General features: G+C 37.0%; 1 protein-coding gene across 2 annotated transcripts in view; it reads left to right on the forward strand.

Annotated features, from left to right (window-relative positions):
• The first annotated feature begins 1003 nt into the window (after positions 1-1003).
• The window catches only part of LOC111865114 (Golgi integral membrane protein 4), a 28558-nt gene continuing 13653 nt past the window's right edge, over positions 1004-15908 (forward strand). For both annotated transcript variants that reach the window (XM_023852848.1, XM_023852849.1), the window contains exons 1-6: positions 1004-1194; positions 2886-3124; positions 4346-4500; positions 5186-5335; positions 8636-8782; positions 10111-10347. In XM_023852848.1, the coding sequence (XP_023708616.1) occupies positions 2944-3124; positions 4346-4500; positions 5186-5335; positions 8636-8782; positions 10111-10347 (870 nt within the window). In that variant the 5' untranslated portion in view covers positions 1004-1194; positions 2886-2943. The remainder of the gene's footprint in view (positions 1195-2885; positions 3125-4345; positions 4501-5185; positions 5336-8635; positions 8783-10110; positions 10348-15908) is intronic.

A 15908-nucleotide genomic window follows, 5' to 3' on the forward strand; every position in this document is an offset into this window, starting at 1 on the left:
AAAATGAAAAGGCCATATTAAAACGAATGAAGAACATAATAAAATATATTCCTCCTTTAACAATGTGGTACGACAGGCTTTACCAACACATACAACCCTTCGTCGCCATGTGTGATACTAGCATCCTGGGAATTCCTTGCAAAAATAGTCCCACTATATCCCATCAATTTGCACAATTTCGGAATATCTATCGTAAAAAATAAAACAGATCCTCATGACCGCATCTCTCATAGAAATACAATGCTCTCTGAAACTTGCCCAGTGGAAAAATGAAATCAGAATAACTCCTACTGTTGTATTTACGTGGTGACCCACTGAAGAGATGCAATTGCGGAACATATTCTGGAAATGTGGCAGCTCTACAGTCCAGCATTCAGCACGGAAAGCAATTGGGGGAAAAACAACATTACAAGAACCTCGTCATTATTACAGTAACTATTAGGTATAGAATATTCCCGACGAAATACAAATTGAATACTTACTTAAAACCGTGGCCAAATTTCTTCTCTCTCTACCAATATACACAAAAGCATTTTTAGCTGCAACCTCAAGTGAATGAAAACAAAGTTAATATGATCGCCTTCGTTACTACAGTGTTCATAATTTCCTCTTTTCCTTAACTGGCTTGATGAAAAACGAAAAAAGTCCCAAATTTACGCCAAAATGCTTAATACGCTCGGACGCAAACTGGGCCTATATAAACACTTCACAATGGTATGAGAATACAGTCATTGCAACTCCACGCCATCTAGTATGAGACGTTGAAGAACGTCATGATGGTTGTACTTCGCACCGTTTCGTACTCTTTTGCTGTTCAGAAACGCAGTACACTGAACATTGAACACAGAATGTACCAGATACGATTTAATTTTATTCGCAATATTCATGGCTTCATTTATACGACACATGTCGCCTGGTTTCTCAGCATAAGTAATAAACTACCTTGTTCACTAGCACAAAGCGGTGACATTCTTTATATGTTGCCTACCCTGATTTCAGTACATTGATGGTTGCAGACCTCGTAGGCTTGTACACTTTTGTGTGAGGGAAATTGACAGCACATCAATGTGCCTGAGGAGGAAAGGAAGAAGTTTATTGTTGTAACAGAACACCAGGAGAACCTCTTAAATATCCTTCCTCATTGCACTTGTTATTTTTGGAACGTATGTCCATGGCGACACGGTCAAGATAACTGTAAGTAGAATTAGGTTAATCATAGGGAGATATTCTTGTGGCGGCAATTAAATGAAAGTGTTAATGGTTAATACAACTTTGAAGGTGAAAGGAGACCGCACCCTCGGCTTACGTACGTTGAAGAAATCTTTAACATCATGTTAGCACGATTTACATCGTTGATGATATTCGAAAATAATACCAACATTGGAGTAAACTTTTTTTACAAGGAATATAATTTTCAATACAGAGTGCAGACTGAGACTTAGTAACAGACTGTATTAAAGTTACGTTTGCATGAAAATACGTGTTTATAGACCACATCAATAGTATTTAAATATCGAAGTGGACTCATGATAGGGGTTATGATCTTTGCTCTCTTGATTTGGTTGTATGAACTTAGGTCAGAATTTAAATCCTAATTGACATTTTGCCTTTTTTTTTTGGTATAATTTGGCCTTCTGGCATACACCTGAGATGTTTGGTAATACATATTTATATATTAGACTGACATTAATTGAAACAAATTTTCTTAAATACCAGACAGATTGAATACAGAATTGCTTTGTATTTATGCAATGCATGACTTATTACATCAAATGATCACCGGTGCAAATAATTCCATATACTTGTTCTTATTATGATGTAAATGTGGAATATAAGTAATTTCCCAGTGTATCATAAACAGGAGCGTGATTATGACATCTTCCACCCAGTGCATTTGACCCATGTGCTATTTTCCCACATAGTTTTGTTACTGAGTGATTTGGCTGAAGTGGTAAAAGTTCTGACTCATATTTTGAATATGCCCAGCTTGAGTCTTGGACAGGTCACTGATTAACCTGACTTAGATTTTAGGCCCTCTGTGCAAAAGCTGGAATTGTATGTTATGTTAAGTCATGACCATCACCAGTCTTCTTCCGTCATCAAATCATTTGATACTCTATAGCCTTGGATATTCAAATCATCATTAAATGAATTGCAGAAATAAATATGTTGTGTTATGTTTGATGACTGTAAGTGAATAAATCTAGTGAAAGACAAGGCAGAGTGGGTTATGTTAGATAAGATATTTTCTTTTGAAATATTTATGATACTGCTACAATTGAAATGGTTTTTATAGGTTCATGAAACTCCTGTATTAAACATTTTGACAAGTTACTGTGCTGTATCTTCCAACATGTCAAGTAGTAATATATAATTATCTGGATGATTATTACAAAAATTATGGAATTGACATTTCTTCATCACACCCTTGCAAGTGGGCTTCACAACATCTGTTCATATATTACAGATACAAAGCTGCAGGCAGAATTAGTGAAGTCTTACATTGCATACATTCTTCTTGCATCTACAGTCCCCTAAGAACCTTGGCCTAATTTATGACTGATGTCCATTGTTCTCTATTATTTGCTGTTTGTTGCCATATTTTCAGTTTTATCTCTCATAAATCATTCTCTGCATCTTCCAACCGTATCAATCTGGACGTTCCCCCCTTTTTTCAAGCCTCAATTCTTCGTTCATGTAGCACATAGTCTAGCTACTGTATAGACTGAGCTGTCATAGCTCCCTTACAATGTGTGGGTTACCACCTAACCTTGCTGATCATATTCATCTTAGCATGTTGACTCTACCCATTCAGAAATGTACCCACAAGCTCCATAAGTTAAAAATGAAGTGACTTATTACAGCAGTGTTATGATTGATTTTAGTGGTACCATGCTGTGAGGTGGCAAGCCTGCCAGCATCAGGCAGGCAGTCAGAAGAAGAATGAGCGGGTCGCGGCTGGTCCGCGGGACCAGAAGTCGACTGTTCCTATATGTAGCTGTTGTGGTTGTGGTAGGCGTGGCAGTGTATGTTTTTCATGGTGCACAGTTGCAGCTAGATGATGCCCGCAAGGTGGCAGACAAGTGCCAACAGCAGCAAGAATCCTTATCTGCTCAACTTCAGGGTAAGAACACTATTTCTTCTATCCTGCACACAAATTACAGTCGGTGAGCAATTATTTGTGGATTAAAAAGACAACTGTCTCCTGGAATATGATGATATGTAATCTGATAGATGGGTATCAGTGGATCAGAGGAACCCACTGCCTCCATCTTCATGGTAGAACATTCATAGTCACTTCCATGAGAAACTTAGATTTCTCATATTTGTGGATTATCCATGTGAAGTAAAAAAGAATTCAAAATTATGTAATTAACACACATATGCTTGCAAAAAACAGCAAAAATGTGAAGATCTGGCAATAAATATTGTAATTATGTCAGAATATACCAGAGAGACATGAGTAGTCAGTCACCGTATTGTGCAGTGGAGTTAAAAACTATCTCCATGGGACAGGGTCCCATATTCACCCATCTGTAGTGTGCCTAAAACATTGTTTAGGGTTGTTTTACCTATGGTAGGGAATCACAGAAGAAGAATCCTTGGTGCTCAACAGTCTCTAGAGTATGGCGATTCTGTTTCCCATAGTGTGATGAAAACAGGTCCTGGTAACTTCCTAATAATGGCATAACAGTTTCCTGGCACAGTGTGATGATGTTGAGGAGGAAGATGATGACGATGAAATGAGAAACATCATTGAAGAAATTTCTTGCCTTATGTGGAATGCAGTTGTCCATTTACCATGTTCACAAGATGTTGCCATTGCATGCATTCTTTAACAACATGCAACATGTTGCCACTCTTACACTATAAATCGTTAAGGCCCATCATAATGTTATTCTCCCATTAACATTAGATTTTCCAAGAGGTGTCTTATATAAGGATATCTCAACAAAATTTTGCATGCATTCTTATCTCCTACATTTGTGAAAAATGTAAAGATATACTCCTTTATTTTGTATGCATGTGTTTGTTCATTTAGATAATGTCAGTGTTACATCAACCGCTGGGGTTATTTAGTGTTGAAAGTAACATGAGGGAAAGGTTTGTAAAGATGAATCTGGAATGATGCAACACTTGCTTGGAGAGGAAAAGGGAAGCAGTGGAAAATATTTAGTAAATGTTGCCAATTTTTCCTTGAGTTCAAAGCAGATGCTACTTGAGAAGCCATTTAATTGTTTGCACACGGGTGTGTGTGTGTGTGCAATGCTATGGGCCTATATGGACACTTAAGTTAAGAATAATGTCGTCTTGAATTTCATCTTCATTTTTCTTGTGGTTCTAGTTATATTTGAGTATAAGCTGAGGTTAGAAAAGTCACTGCAGCAAGAGAAAGCAGATCATCGAAAAACACGTGAAGAATTAGAAAAGCGAGCTGACAGCGAGAAAGAAGCAAACAACAAGCACAGTGCACTACAGCAACAGTATAAGTTACTTGAGGTAACTGCTTCTAATGTAAGAAGGTGACATTTACACATAAGCAGATCACTTCTACCTGTGGGTGATGGCACGTTAACATGTTGATCAAGGGTTTAGGTTGTAAGAATTGATTTATTTTTAAAATGTTACTGTTCCCAGTTTTTTTTGTATCATTATATTAGTATATGTTCACATGAAAGTTATGTTTATTTCAATGTTCACAAAAACACAATGTTTTGAAATAAAATTACAAAATATATGGAAATAACTGTGACAGGAGGTTGGAGAAAACTGCAAAATGAGGAGCTTCTTAACTTGTACGCTTCTCCAAGTATAATTAGAATGATCAAGTCAAGGAGGATGAGGTGGGCAGGGCATGTAGCACGAATGGATTGAACTCAGAACTGTCACAATAGTCTAGCAGTCAGTGTACTAGCCTAGTGCTCAAAATGTCAAGGGTTTCATGCCAGCCATCGGCACCAATATAAAATATAAAAAATAATAATAAATTCTGTTAGAATAATAGCAACAAAGATGAGTAGAGCCAGCTCCTGGAACATGGTGTATATCAGACATACCTCAGAGAATGGGCACTGTCCAACAAATCAGTCATGTAATTGAAGACTGAAGAATGATTATGCCTACTATACTTCGTGTACTTAATTAAGCAATGCTATTTTATATGTGTGTGATCTTCTATTGACAGAGTCAGCATGAGGATCTTACAGAAGGCTGCCAAAAGGCACAGCTCACACAAGCAGAGGAACGGAGCAAACTGGAGTCTCAAGCACAAAGTCTAAAGGCTGAACTGGCACAGGCTCAGGCAGGACACAAGAAATCCCTTAATTCCCTGAAGGTAATTGTTACTTTCTACGATAGTGATTGGATGTAGGTAAAGTAAAAAGAAAAGTAAAGCTATCCCTGTACCAGGCCGCGTAGGACCCATAGGGTTGTGAGACGTTGAGGGTCCCACATTATCTATACAATCAGCAATCGGCTCAAAGGTGGTGGTAAGGTTGTCAGCCTTACACACCGTCCGCGCTTTTCTCCCCAGGAAATGTGAATAATGAATTGGGAAGGCTTTGGAAGCAAGTGATCATATCTTAATCTAAGGTACTGATCCACCATTTCCCTGGAGGGACTGAAGAAAACTACAGAGACCTCAAGATAGTTGGTGTCATAGCTGAGATTTGAACTGGGAAAATTTCAAATGCAAGTTAGAAGCATTACTGCTTGAGCCAACTTGCTAGTTTCAAGATGTGTTACCTTGCCAAGTGTCGAAACTTGATATTCACTCTGTTCGTCAAGAAATTACTTGCTGCTATAAGGAAATATCACCTTTTACAAAAGCCCCACCCCTCCCACGTTAGAATGTATCCTTCTGTTTAAGTTCCATTTTGATGATATTATCTCTTCTAGGCTTGGCCCTTGAGTTTTTATAATCCAAATTTTATATGCATTTTTTATTTCCCTCAATAATGCTGCACAACCTGACCATTTCATCCTACCAATAGACTGAAGAGTACAAATTATGAAGTGCCCATTATGTAATCAGCCCTCTTCGCCTGTTATTTCCTCTTTCTTGTGGTTCAAATATTCTAGTCCGCACTCAAACATCCTCAAACTATGTTCTTCCCATTCAGTAAGAAGTCAGGTTCATGCCAGTATGAAATAAAATTATTCTTTTGCTTATTTTACCTTTGATTATTAAAGAGGACAGGAAGACAGAAGATTCTGAACAGATTTGTAGCATGCACAGATGAGAGGGTGGTCTAAGTATGCATGGAAAGGTATTGTTTAAAAGTGGATAATTTCTTGATATAATCTGCTCTTTAATTCATAATGAATATCATTTTGATTTGTTACTGAGAGATCATAAAATCCCCCCCCCACACACACACACACACACACACACACACATACACACCTGGTCCGCATAATCTGAAGAGTCTGCAATAAATGTATATGTTCAATAAGTGCTGGTTGGCGAATGAGTTACGCCCAATGCTGTAACACATATACTTTTTTTTTGTTAGTTAAGTATCATTTTAATTCTTGTATTGGTGCTATACTCAGATCTTTCTGGTAGAGTTAGAACAGTATCTTTTCAGTCTTTGTGTAGTTTCATTATTGTCTAGTAGGTTCACTGCTAGTGCATTAATGTGGTTTTCTAATTATAAAATTCTTAATCATAATAAATCATTAATTGGCTGAAGCTTTGACAATGACACTCTGTAGAGTGGATGGCTAAGGTTTCTTCCCAGTAAAAATGTTGACGGCTTTGCTGTGCATCAAGACACCAAGACTGGATTTGGGAACCTCTTTCCAAGTTGGTATTAGGGCTTCCCTCCCCTGGGATAAAGGAGGTTCAAATTAAAACTAACCCCTCTTCCACATGAAGTACTTAGGTACATGAAGCTGTAATTACTTTTATGATAAAACCACAGGGATCAGTTTTTATTTTATTTGACTTCAGGAAACATTGCATGAGGTGTGAGGTTCTTAAGAAGGTGGTGAATATGGGAGTGACCATGTTCTGGGATGAGAAGCTATGTATGCTGTTAGATAGTTAACAAGTGTAGTGTACATGTGTTGGAAGGACCTGTTGCCTCCTGCCTACCTACCACTCGGCGCTACAGCCATGGGTGAGCTTTGGCCTCCTTTACAACCAATCCCCACTGCTCTCTATTACTCATCTTCTCTACCCATCCTTTCACCTTCATCTGCAGGTTGTTCTCAACATCGTCTAGCCATCTCATCCTGGGTCTTCCTTTTCTTCTTTTGCAATATAGCCTTCATTTTAACATTCTCTTTGGCATTGCATTATTTTCCATTCTTTTGACATCTCTCAACTATCTTATTCTCTGTGACTTGATAAATCTTGCTGTATCTTCTCCTTTCACTAATGTGCTTATCTCTTCATTGTATCTTATCCTCCATGTATTATTTTCCATCACTGGTCCGTATATTTTGCGTATTATTTTTCTCTCTAACATTCTCAGTGCCTTCTCTTCCATTACTATTAAGGTCCATGTTTCTGCCCCGTATGTAGCAACAGGTCCTATTAATGTTTTGTATACTTGTAGCTTAGCTGCTGTTGATAATATATTACTTTTTAAGTGTACTCAGATTTGCAAAGTAGGCCCTGCTTCCAGCTTGTATCCTTACCTTAATACAATTATCATTTCTATTCCCATTATTGATTATGTTTCCTAAATATTTAAAACTACTCACTCCTGTATATAATTTCCCTTCTACCTTTAAATCTTATGGTTTCCTTCTACTTTCTGATGTTGACATAATCGTATATTTTGTTTTTCTTTCATTTACTTCTAAACCTATCTTCCCTGCTTTTTCTTCCATTTTCTTATATATCTCGATTATCTTTTCTCTGGCTCTAGTTATAATGACAATGTCATCTGCATATGCACATATTTGGCTTGATTTTTTTATAAATTGTTCCTCTCTGATCAATACTCTTTATTATACTTTGTAATGCTACTATGAATAGTACCGCTGATAAACCATCCCCTTGCTTGACTCCAGCATTAAATTCTAATTTTGCCCTTAGTTTATTATTTATTTTAACTTTTGCTTGTGTAATATTCATTGTCATTCGAGTTAGCCTAATTGATGTATCTAGTGTTTTCGTCTGTTTCATCGCTTCATAAAGTCTTTCTCTGTTAACACAGTCCAGTCCTTGTCTAAAATGTACAAATAGCATATGCCAGTCCATGCTATATTCATAATACTTCTCCATCATTTGTCTTGTTACAGAGTTGGTCAGTTGACCTGTTGTCTCCATCTTTAATAAAATGTTTTTGTCTGTATGGTATTTTGTTGGGGATAGATAAAATATTGTGACATGTCTGCTGAAAGCTGGGATAGCAGAACCAGAGTTGCTGTCATGGGCTAGTTGTGTGAGGGTTGCCAAGCCAGTGAGAACAGTAGTTGTTGAGCAGTAGAAGAAGAGGATAGTATTGGAAACCATTACCAGGCAGTACATAGGCCAAATGTAAAAGATATAGTGTGTGCCATAGTGAACTGTAAAGAGTGCAAATTAGGGATAGTGCTGTAATTGTAGTTACAGTTTGTAAGGGTCCAATAAATCCAATTAGCAGGGTTTTGCTGTACCTCGCTGTTTCTCGTGTTGCAGTCGGAGTACACTAAACTGGAAGTAGAGAATACAAATCTTGAGAAGCAACTTGATGAGCTACTCAAGCAGACATCAAAGACCTCTAGCAAGATAAACTTCCTGGAGAAAGAAAACATACAGCTGAAAAGGGAACTGGACAAAGTAACGGTATATTATGAAGATTCTTTCGGTTGATTCAGCAGTGTTTAATTTTTATGAATTTTAATTTATACATAGGCTCGTCCTTGTTTATTGGCTCAAAGAGTTTAAATGGACCAATACAGTACAATGCAACACTCAGACCTGAATGAATACAAATGTGCCACAATATTGTACAAAGATTTGTAAACTCTGCTTGCATGGTAAAAGAAAGTTCAGAAATGCACACTTGGAAACATGAAAATTCTTCAGAGGTAGACTCAAACTGTGCGAGACTCTACTTATAATATACAAAGATCATAATTCATATTAAAAAGAACATATATTTGCCTGTGATTCAGTTACACTATGAATATGTACTGAAGTTGGTTTGCAGTGGCTGCATTTGGGATCATTTAACCCATTTTGCTTCCTGCTTCCCAAGAAGTACTGAAGTTTTCATGGGGAATTTTACCATCTAAAATTGTAAACAAATATTTCATGAATGTATGTGTAATCAGAAAGGCAAGGAGCAAACTGCTTTCTTTCATCACTGTAAAATTTTTCCAGCGGAATTGTGCATAAGTTGTCAGATGAATGGAAGAGGAGGTGAAATGACAGCTTGCTTCCATTTCTGTCATAAAGACAAACTTGTGTTGTAAGCATATCAACATAACAATAAAAAAAGTGCTTAGTTTGTTGTTTATCTCAAGTTTGAGTTTGTGATAAAAGTGATTATATGAAGAAGTGCAGTGAGCCACTTATTACATGCACAATCAGATCAGTTCCTTTGTAATTTTCAGTGTATTATTGTAATAACAGGAAATTACTTCATCTTACTGCATAAATAACACACTCTTTTCCAAAAATTTTATGATCAAAACACAGGTGTATGATTTCCATAAGAATTACAAACTGCAGCCTTATTTCTGGAAAGCTTCTGTATGCTTCATACTATAACAGGTGATGGTTCATTTTCCCTATTTTGAAACTTATGTCATGCCTGCCATGTTTGTTTGGTTTGGTCCAGCATTTTGTCTGTAACATTCATATGGCTGCTACACCAAACTGCAGATCATGTGACATGTGGGAATGACAGAATGATTCTCACTCTAAATACAATGTGACCCCACTTGGTTTGGATTTTATTGCTCCCCCTGTTCCACCAGACTTTGGTGCAATATTTTTACAGAGCGATTCATATGTAAGATTTCATGATGAAAAGGGAGGTTTGTGAATTAACATCAGAAATGCAGTGTTCCATAATTTCATTGGAACTATTCTATGTTTTAGATTTTAGTATTAATTTCTGTTTTAAATCTAACATTTTATAATGTTTTGAATATAATAATTTGCAGAGAGACCTGGAATCATACAAGAGAAATCTACCTATTGAGAGGCCTTCAGAAGGGAAACAGGATATAGATAATAATCATAAGGCACCTGTGAAGGGCTCTGATGCAGTTCCATTACCTTCACCTGCCTCATCTGTTTCCTCGCCAGCTGCTGCTGCTCGAGACAGTGACATGAACCCAGACATCCAAATGAATGTCCTGCAGCAGCCTTTGGTGAACCAGGACCCAGCTGATAACAAGGTACGCAGCTCACCAAGTAGTACAAATGCCCCTCCTGTAGCAGACAAGTTGCCCATGAAGAGTAGTTCCAGGGCCATGGCTAGTCCTGAGCAAATGTTAGGTAACATTCCGTTTGCTGTGCCATTTGTTGGGAGCTCAAGTTCACAGCTAGCACCTGCCATGCTGGTGCAAGACTTGGCAGTTGCAGGACAACCACCTCAGGCTAGCAATGACATGAATATTGAACAGTTGCAAAACAGAATTGATCAAATGCTCGACAATGATGTAGCTCCCAAGGCCTCAAGAGAAGTTTAGCTTGGACCCGATGTCCCATGTACAGGAAAATATGAAGGGCTTCCACGTGTGAGGACTGAGTTAATTCCCTTCTTTATGTGCATGTTCCAAGTTTCTTCACAGTCTAGGATGTGGTAAGTGCATGATATCAGCGCATACTCTATGTGCTGTCTTTCAAGACAGCTTTATCTGTCTTCCAGCAGTATTTGAAAAAATATACAGTTCAGTGCCTTTGCTCAGAAAATTGCAATCTGTCTGTTCCAGCATCTCTTTGTATGCAATGAATTAGCAGTGTTGCTCTAAGCTTACCTTTTCAAAAGTATTTGTCTTTATTCCTCTGGTGGGAATATAACGAAACCACTTTGAAAGTAATTGAAGCAAAATATTTTTAATATATTTGCGTAGACTTTTTTAATGACATAGTTATATGTTTATGAACTCTTGAGTGCAAAGCACTCTACTCAGCTTGCTGCATATGTTGAACATATAGTATTTGTGATTAATTTGCTTGTTTGAATTGATTGTACTTTGTTATAAGAAGGAGTGTTAGAAAAAAACATGACTTGTAATGTATTGTGATTTTTAAGGGCTGTTTCACAATGCTGATGAAAATTTTATTGAAATCAGTAAATGTGGTAAGAATATCCTTATCATTTAAATTCTTTATATGAAAGGAAGGGGGTCTCAGTGAGAGTGTCTTCTTTGTATATGTGTATATTCTGCTTTGAATTTGGTTATTTTGGGGTGTCTATTATAGGAATGAAGTTTTGGTCATATGTGGGGGCAGTTTTTGTCTGGGTGGAATGTCTTGAGATTGGCTAAAAGTGATCAAGGTTTTCAGCAGGATTCTTCAATCCTGTATGCAAATAATGCTGTTATCATATTCATACACTTTGTAGCAAAAGAACAGGGCATAGTAACAAGATTCTGATCTGGCAGGATGACATTAGAGGTATGTGTGAAATACCAGTTGTTGAACTAGATAATTCTCTGGAGAATGTGGTCTTTGGGATTTTAACGTGAGTGGTTCTGAGGGAGCCTGACAATTTTAGAGGGAGCTGGGTGCCTGCTGAGGTTGATTTCATGCTTGGGTTGACCCTGAAAATGGAGGTTACATGTTCCTCCAAAATGTCAGGCTGGCTGCAAACTGTATGGTGTTACAACCCATAAGACCCTGCTCTTCTTAGTCACCATTGTCAGAACCTCAGATCCAGCACAGCCGCTCCTTTGTTTTCTTTTTAAAGGTATTTGGGGATATGTTGATGCGCGTGTTGTGACATGCATGTAAAACCAGACATTTTATAGAAGATTACTGCTGTCTAAAGTTTTGGATGTGATCTCTTGGTCTGTTCTTTATATTTTGTTTTGAACTAGAAACTAAATCGTGTTATGGTAGATATTGCTGTTTGCAGTGACATGCTTTGTAGGGTATGTATATATGTTTATATGTGTGTAAGGGGCAGTTCGACCTTCAATGATCTATTGTGCTTCCCCCTTTGGAATAACCCTTTATTATTCCTAATGAAATGTAGGACTTTATTTATGGGGGCATCATAAAAGTCACTTGGTTCCATGAAGAACTGACCCACGTGATGAAATCTTAATTAAGCTATGGCCTCACAATCACATACGATATGTGTGACTAATTTGTCTTCTTGTAGGCGCCTTTCACAGGTTGGGTCATCTGTCAGTCCCAGTTTGAAAAGGTGTCCTTTAAGGTGGCAGTGTCCAAATGCTTTTTCGGGTAGCCCATAAGTGCATTTTTTTCACTTGTGTAAGTTGCGTTTTCATTTGCAACACATGTAGCTTACCTCACATCATAGGGGCTCGATAATATTTTCATGTTTCTTTTTAAAAATAAAATGTGTGCATAACTGTGCAATTTACACACCAATTCATTTTAATTTTATTATGTATTTCACTTGTCTAATGATTAAGACTAGCTCTTTCTGATGGACTCTTCAGATTAGTGGAAGTGGTTTCCAAAACAGCATTTTAAGAATAAACCCAGATAAGGTCCAGGGTTTTAAACTATTGGTTCATCTTTCATAAAAACATTAAGAAATTGAATTCTAATATACTTTTAACTGTTTACTGTTGATAACAGTTCAGAAAGTTTAGAGATTTTTGTGGAACTTATAAAACAAGGCTCTGCTCTCTGCCCTGGAATTAGTACCCTAAGACAGATTTCTTTTGGATACATCTTGATGTACTGGAACGGTCCAGCCGTCATCCAGAATTGTGTGTTGCAATAGTTTCTGTACAGGGGCATGCGGTAGCATAGTTGGTTGAGGCTCTATGCTACAAGCTGGAAGGTCGTGGGTTCAAGTCCCAGTGAGGTCATTGGATTTTTTTCAGTTGACCTAATCCTTCCAGTCACACTATGGCCCTCGGATCGACTCAGCCCCTAACAGAAATGAGTACCAGGAATTAATTAAATAATTTTCCTGGTGAGTAAAGCGTGGCCGGCGCATAAGGCTGACAACCTTACCGCCATCTTTGAGCCGATTGTCTATATAATGTGGGACCCTCAACGTCTCTAACCCTATGGGCCTTTACTTCTTGTTACAAGGATAGCTTTACTTTTTTTACTTAACAGTTTATGTGCACATCAGAAAAACATACACATAAAATTTTGTTCTCTGTCCTTGTTATGTTTGAAGTAGAACAGAAATGAGGGTGAAAATATTTGTTCCTTAGGCTGGAAATAATGAGAAAGATTTCTTTTAGTGTGTAAGTTCATGGTGCGAGGTAAAATTGAGCATAAAATAAGCAGCACAGCTGATGGGTGCAGAATTAATCTCACTGTAATAAACTCGTGAAAATCCATGTGCTGTGTCACATAAGCTAAAAAGGAAAGATCTGTGGTTCTTATGGCTTTGACTGTGAAGATTTGTGTCTTCTGGATTGTGATATCATGCAATCTTGTAGATAATTTTTACATATTTTGCCATAAAGTTGAAGGCAGCAGTTTCCTTCAGAATGTTGGTAACTGTCAGACTACCCACTGTCACCACCCCAGACGGCAGACACATGAATGGAGGAGAAATATGATGAGCTATTGAGCAGGGCTGAAACGGAAGTATATTATAATACTGGTATAAAAACACAGTCAGCTGTCATAGCACATTTTAGGATTATCAAAAATTAATGTAAATTTGAAATTCAAACATCTGGTAAATGTCACCATACATATCTTACAGGTCCAGTTACAATGATGCATCAGTCACTGTTCTTTTGTCAGACTGGCTTGTGTTGGCCTTGTTAGGATTTTATACTTTCTGGAAACTAATACATGTTATACATTTCTTAAAAGAAAGGAACCAAGTAACACTTCTGAAGAGACTGCTGGATTGAAGATGGACAGACACATGTAACTCATTAATAGAGTCCTTTGGAATCTTAAAAATGAAGAAAAATTAAATTCAAAATCCATTTCATACAAAATGAGAGATGAATGAGTGTTATCCTTGTTTGTGCACTCTTTGTGTTTGCTGTGTTTTTTCCTCTGAACATTTCACTTGTGGAGTAACAGTTATGCTTTAGGGATGCCTACACCCTTCATGTAGCATGCATGTTGCTCATTGTAACAGTTTGTTGACACTGCAGTCTGGTCTGCATGAAGAGCTATATGTTTTGGGGATGCAAGTGGTTGTTAATATTCACAGCAAATTATGTGTATGTCTAGATATAGCATTACTGACACACAACAGGGTACTGCACATTACAGTGCTCTGGCTTCTGATAATAAGAATTCTGTGATGCTTGTGAGTTCACAGTGACATGTATTGTAAGATGCTTAATGTGCATAGAGAACACTAACTTATGTCTAGGGATAAGAAGACAAATTAAACAACTCCAGCTCATCAATGACCTAGGAATTGTTATTCATTATTCAGAACAAATATGAAGTCTTTTGACATCCGTAAGAATAATATCATGAACTGTTTACTGACTCAGCTTGCCAGAAATAATGCTCTTTCTATAAAGAAAAGTGCTTGGGTTAAGGGGGCTTAGTTTTAATTTTAATTTAATTTTAAAGTCTTCTTCTCTTTTACAGAATTAACCACAAATCTTAAATTAGGCTGTACAGTGACGTTATTCATTTTTCCAATATATCTTTATCACACACAGTGAATAACTGTAAATGATTACATTTATTCACCATATATGTTATTTAACACTGCTTGCTTTTATGTGGCTAGTTGGACAAATAATTTCATTGTATAATTAAAGCCACATGCTATGGAAGAACTTAAGGCCATGAAATTGTAACTTTATTTCACTGTCTTCCAGTATTCCCTCATTATGAACAACATTTTTATGTTTGTGTTGTATGAGAAAATCATAGTGTTTTATACTGACAGAAAGGAGCCCTTGTCAGAAGTATGACCTTTGATACAAAATGGCAAGTTTTGAATAGGGAGTTATCTTTCAGAACATTTTACAAAATATATCTTTGTATTTGTTATTTACACTTCTTATCTGACAGGCCAGAATCTTTCTTACCAGTATTTTTTGCTCTTAAAAGCTAACATACAGATGCCTTCAGCATTCTTTCAAGGTAACATATATATGGCTCACAAAAACGGTAAAACAGTTCATTCCAAATACAATATAAGAGTTGTCCATGAACTCAACACCATCTCCACTCTGTACAATATAGTACATTCATTTCATGGTAATATGTCAGGAGCAGGCAACTCAGACAAGCCTGATTTTATGTTTTTTCTCAGTGTCTTCAAACATCATGGTCATACATTATTCACTATAATTCAGTCGTTTTATGCTGTATATATATAACCTTGAGTTACTGACAGTGGACATAAGTAAAATGCAAATAAATGAAAATAATATGCAGAATCAATCTGTTTGATCATCTAATGGATAAAATGTATCTACATTCTGTGCAGACATCACGTCGTATTGATATGAGGAATTAAGACCTATAATAAATCAAAATTGTGCATTTTACAGGGTGTGGTTATAATGTGCATTGTGATGCCCATACATTACATGTGTTGTGACTGAGATGTAACACAGTGACCTGTAGTGTGTATGTCTTGTACTTTATTATAGCACGGTGTTCTGTTGTGTGGTTATTATGGATTGTCTTGATATATTCATTAAATAAATGCTTTATTTTGTTGCAAAATGTTGTTTGTCTGTGTAAGTAGGTCTAACCTGGGATACAATCCAATTGGTACCAAATAGAGGACAGCTGTTAGCATAAATGCTAATTAATTTTCCTTGCATCCTGTTTGTGACTTCTGAACACAGTAATAAAC

The sequence above is a fragment of the Cryptotermes secundus genome, unplaced genomic scaffold (assembly GCF_002891405.2).
Source record: "Cryptotermes secundus unplaced genomic scaffold, Csec_1.0 scaffold2, whole genome shotgun sequence".
Classification (NCBI taxonomy): Eukaryota; Metazoa; Arthropoda; class Insecta; order Blattodea; family Kalotermitidae; genus Cryptotermes; species Cryptotermes secundus.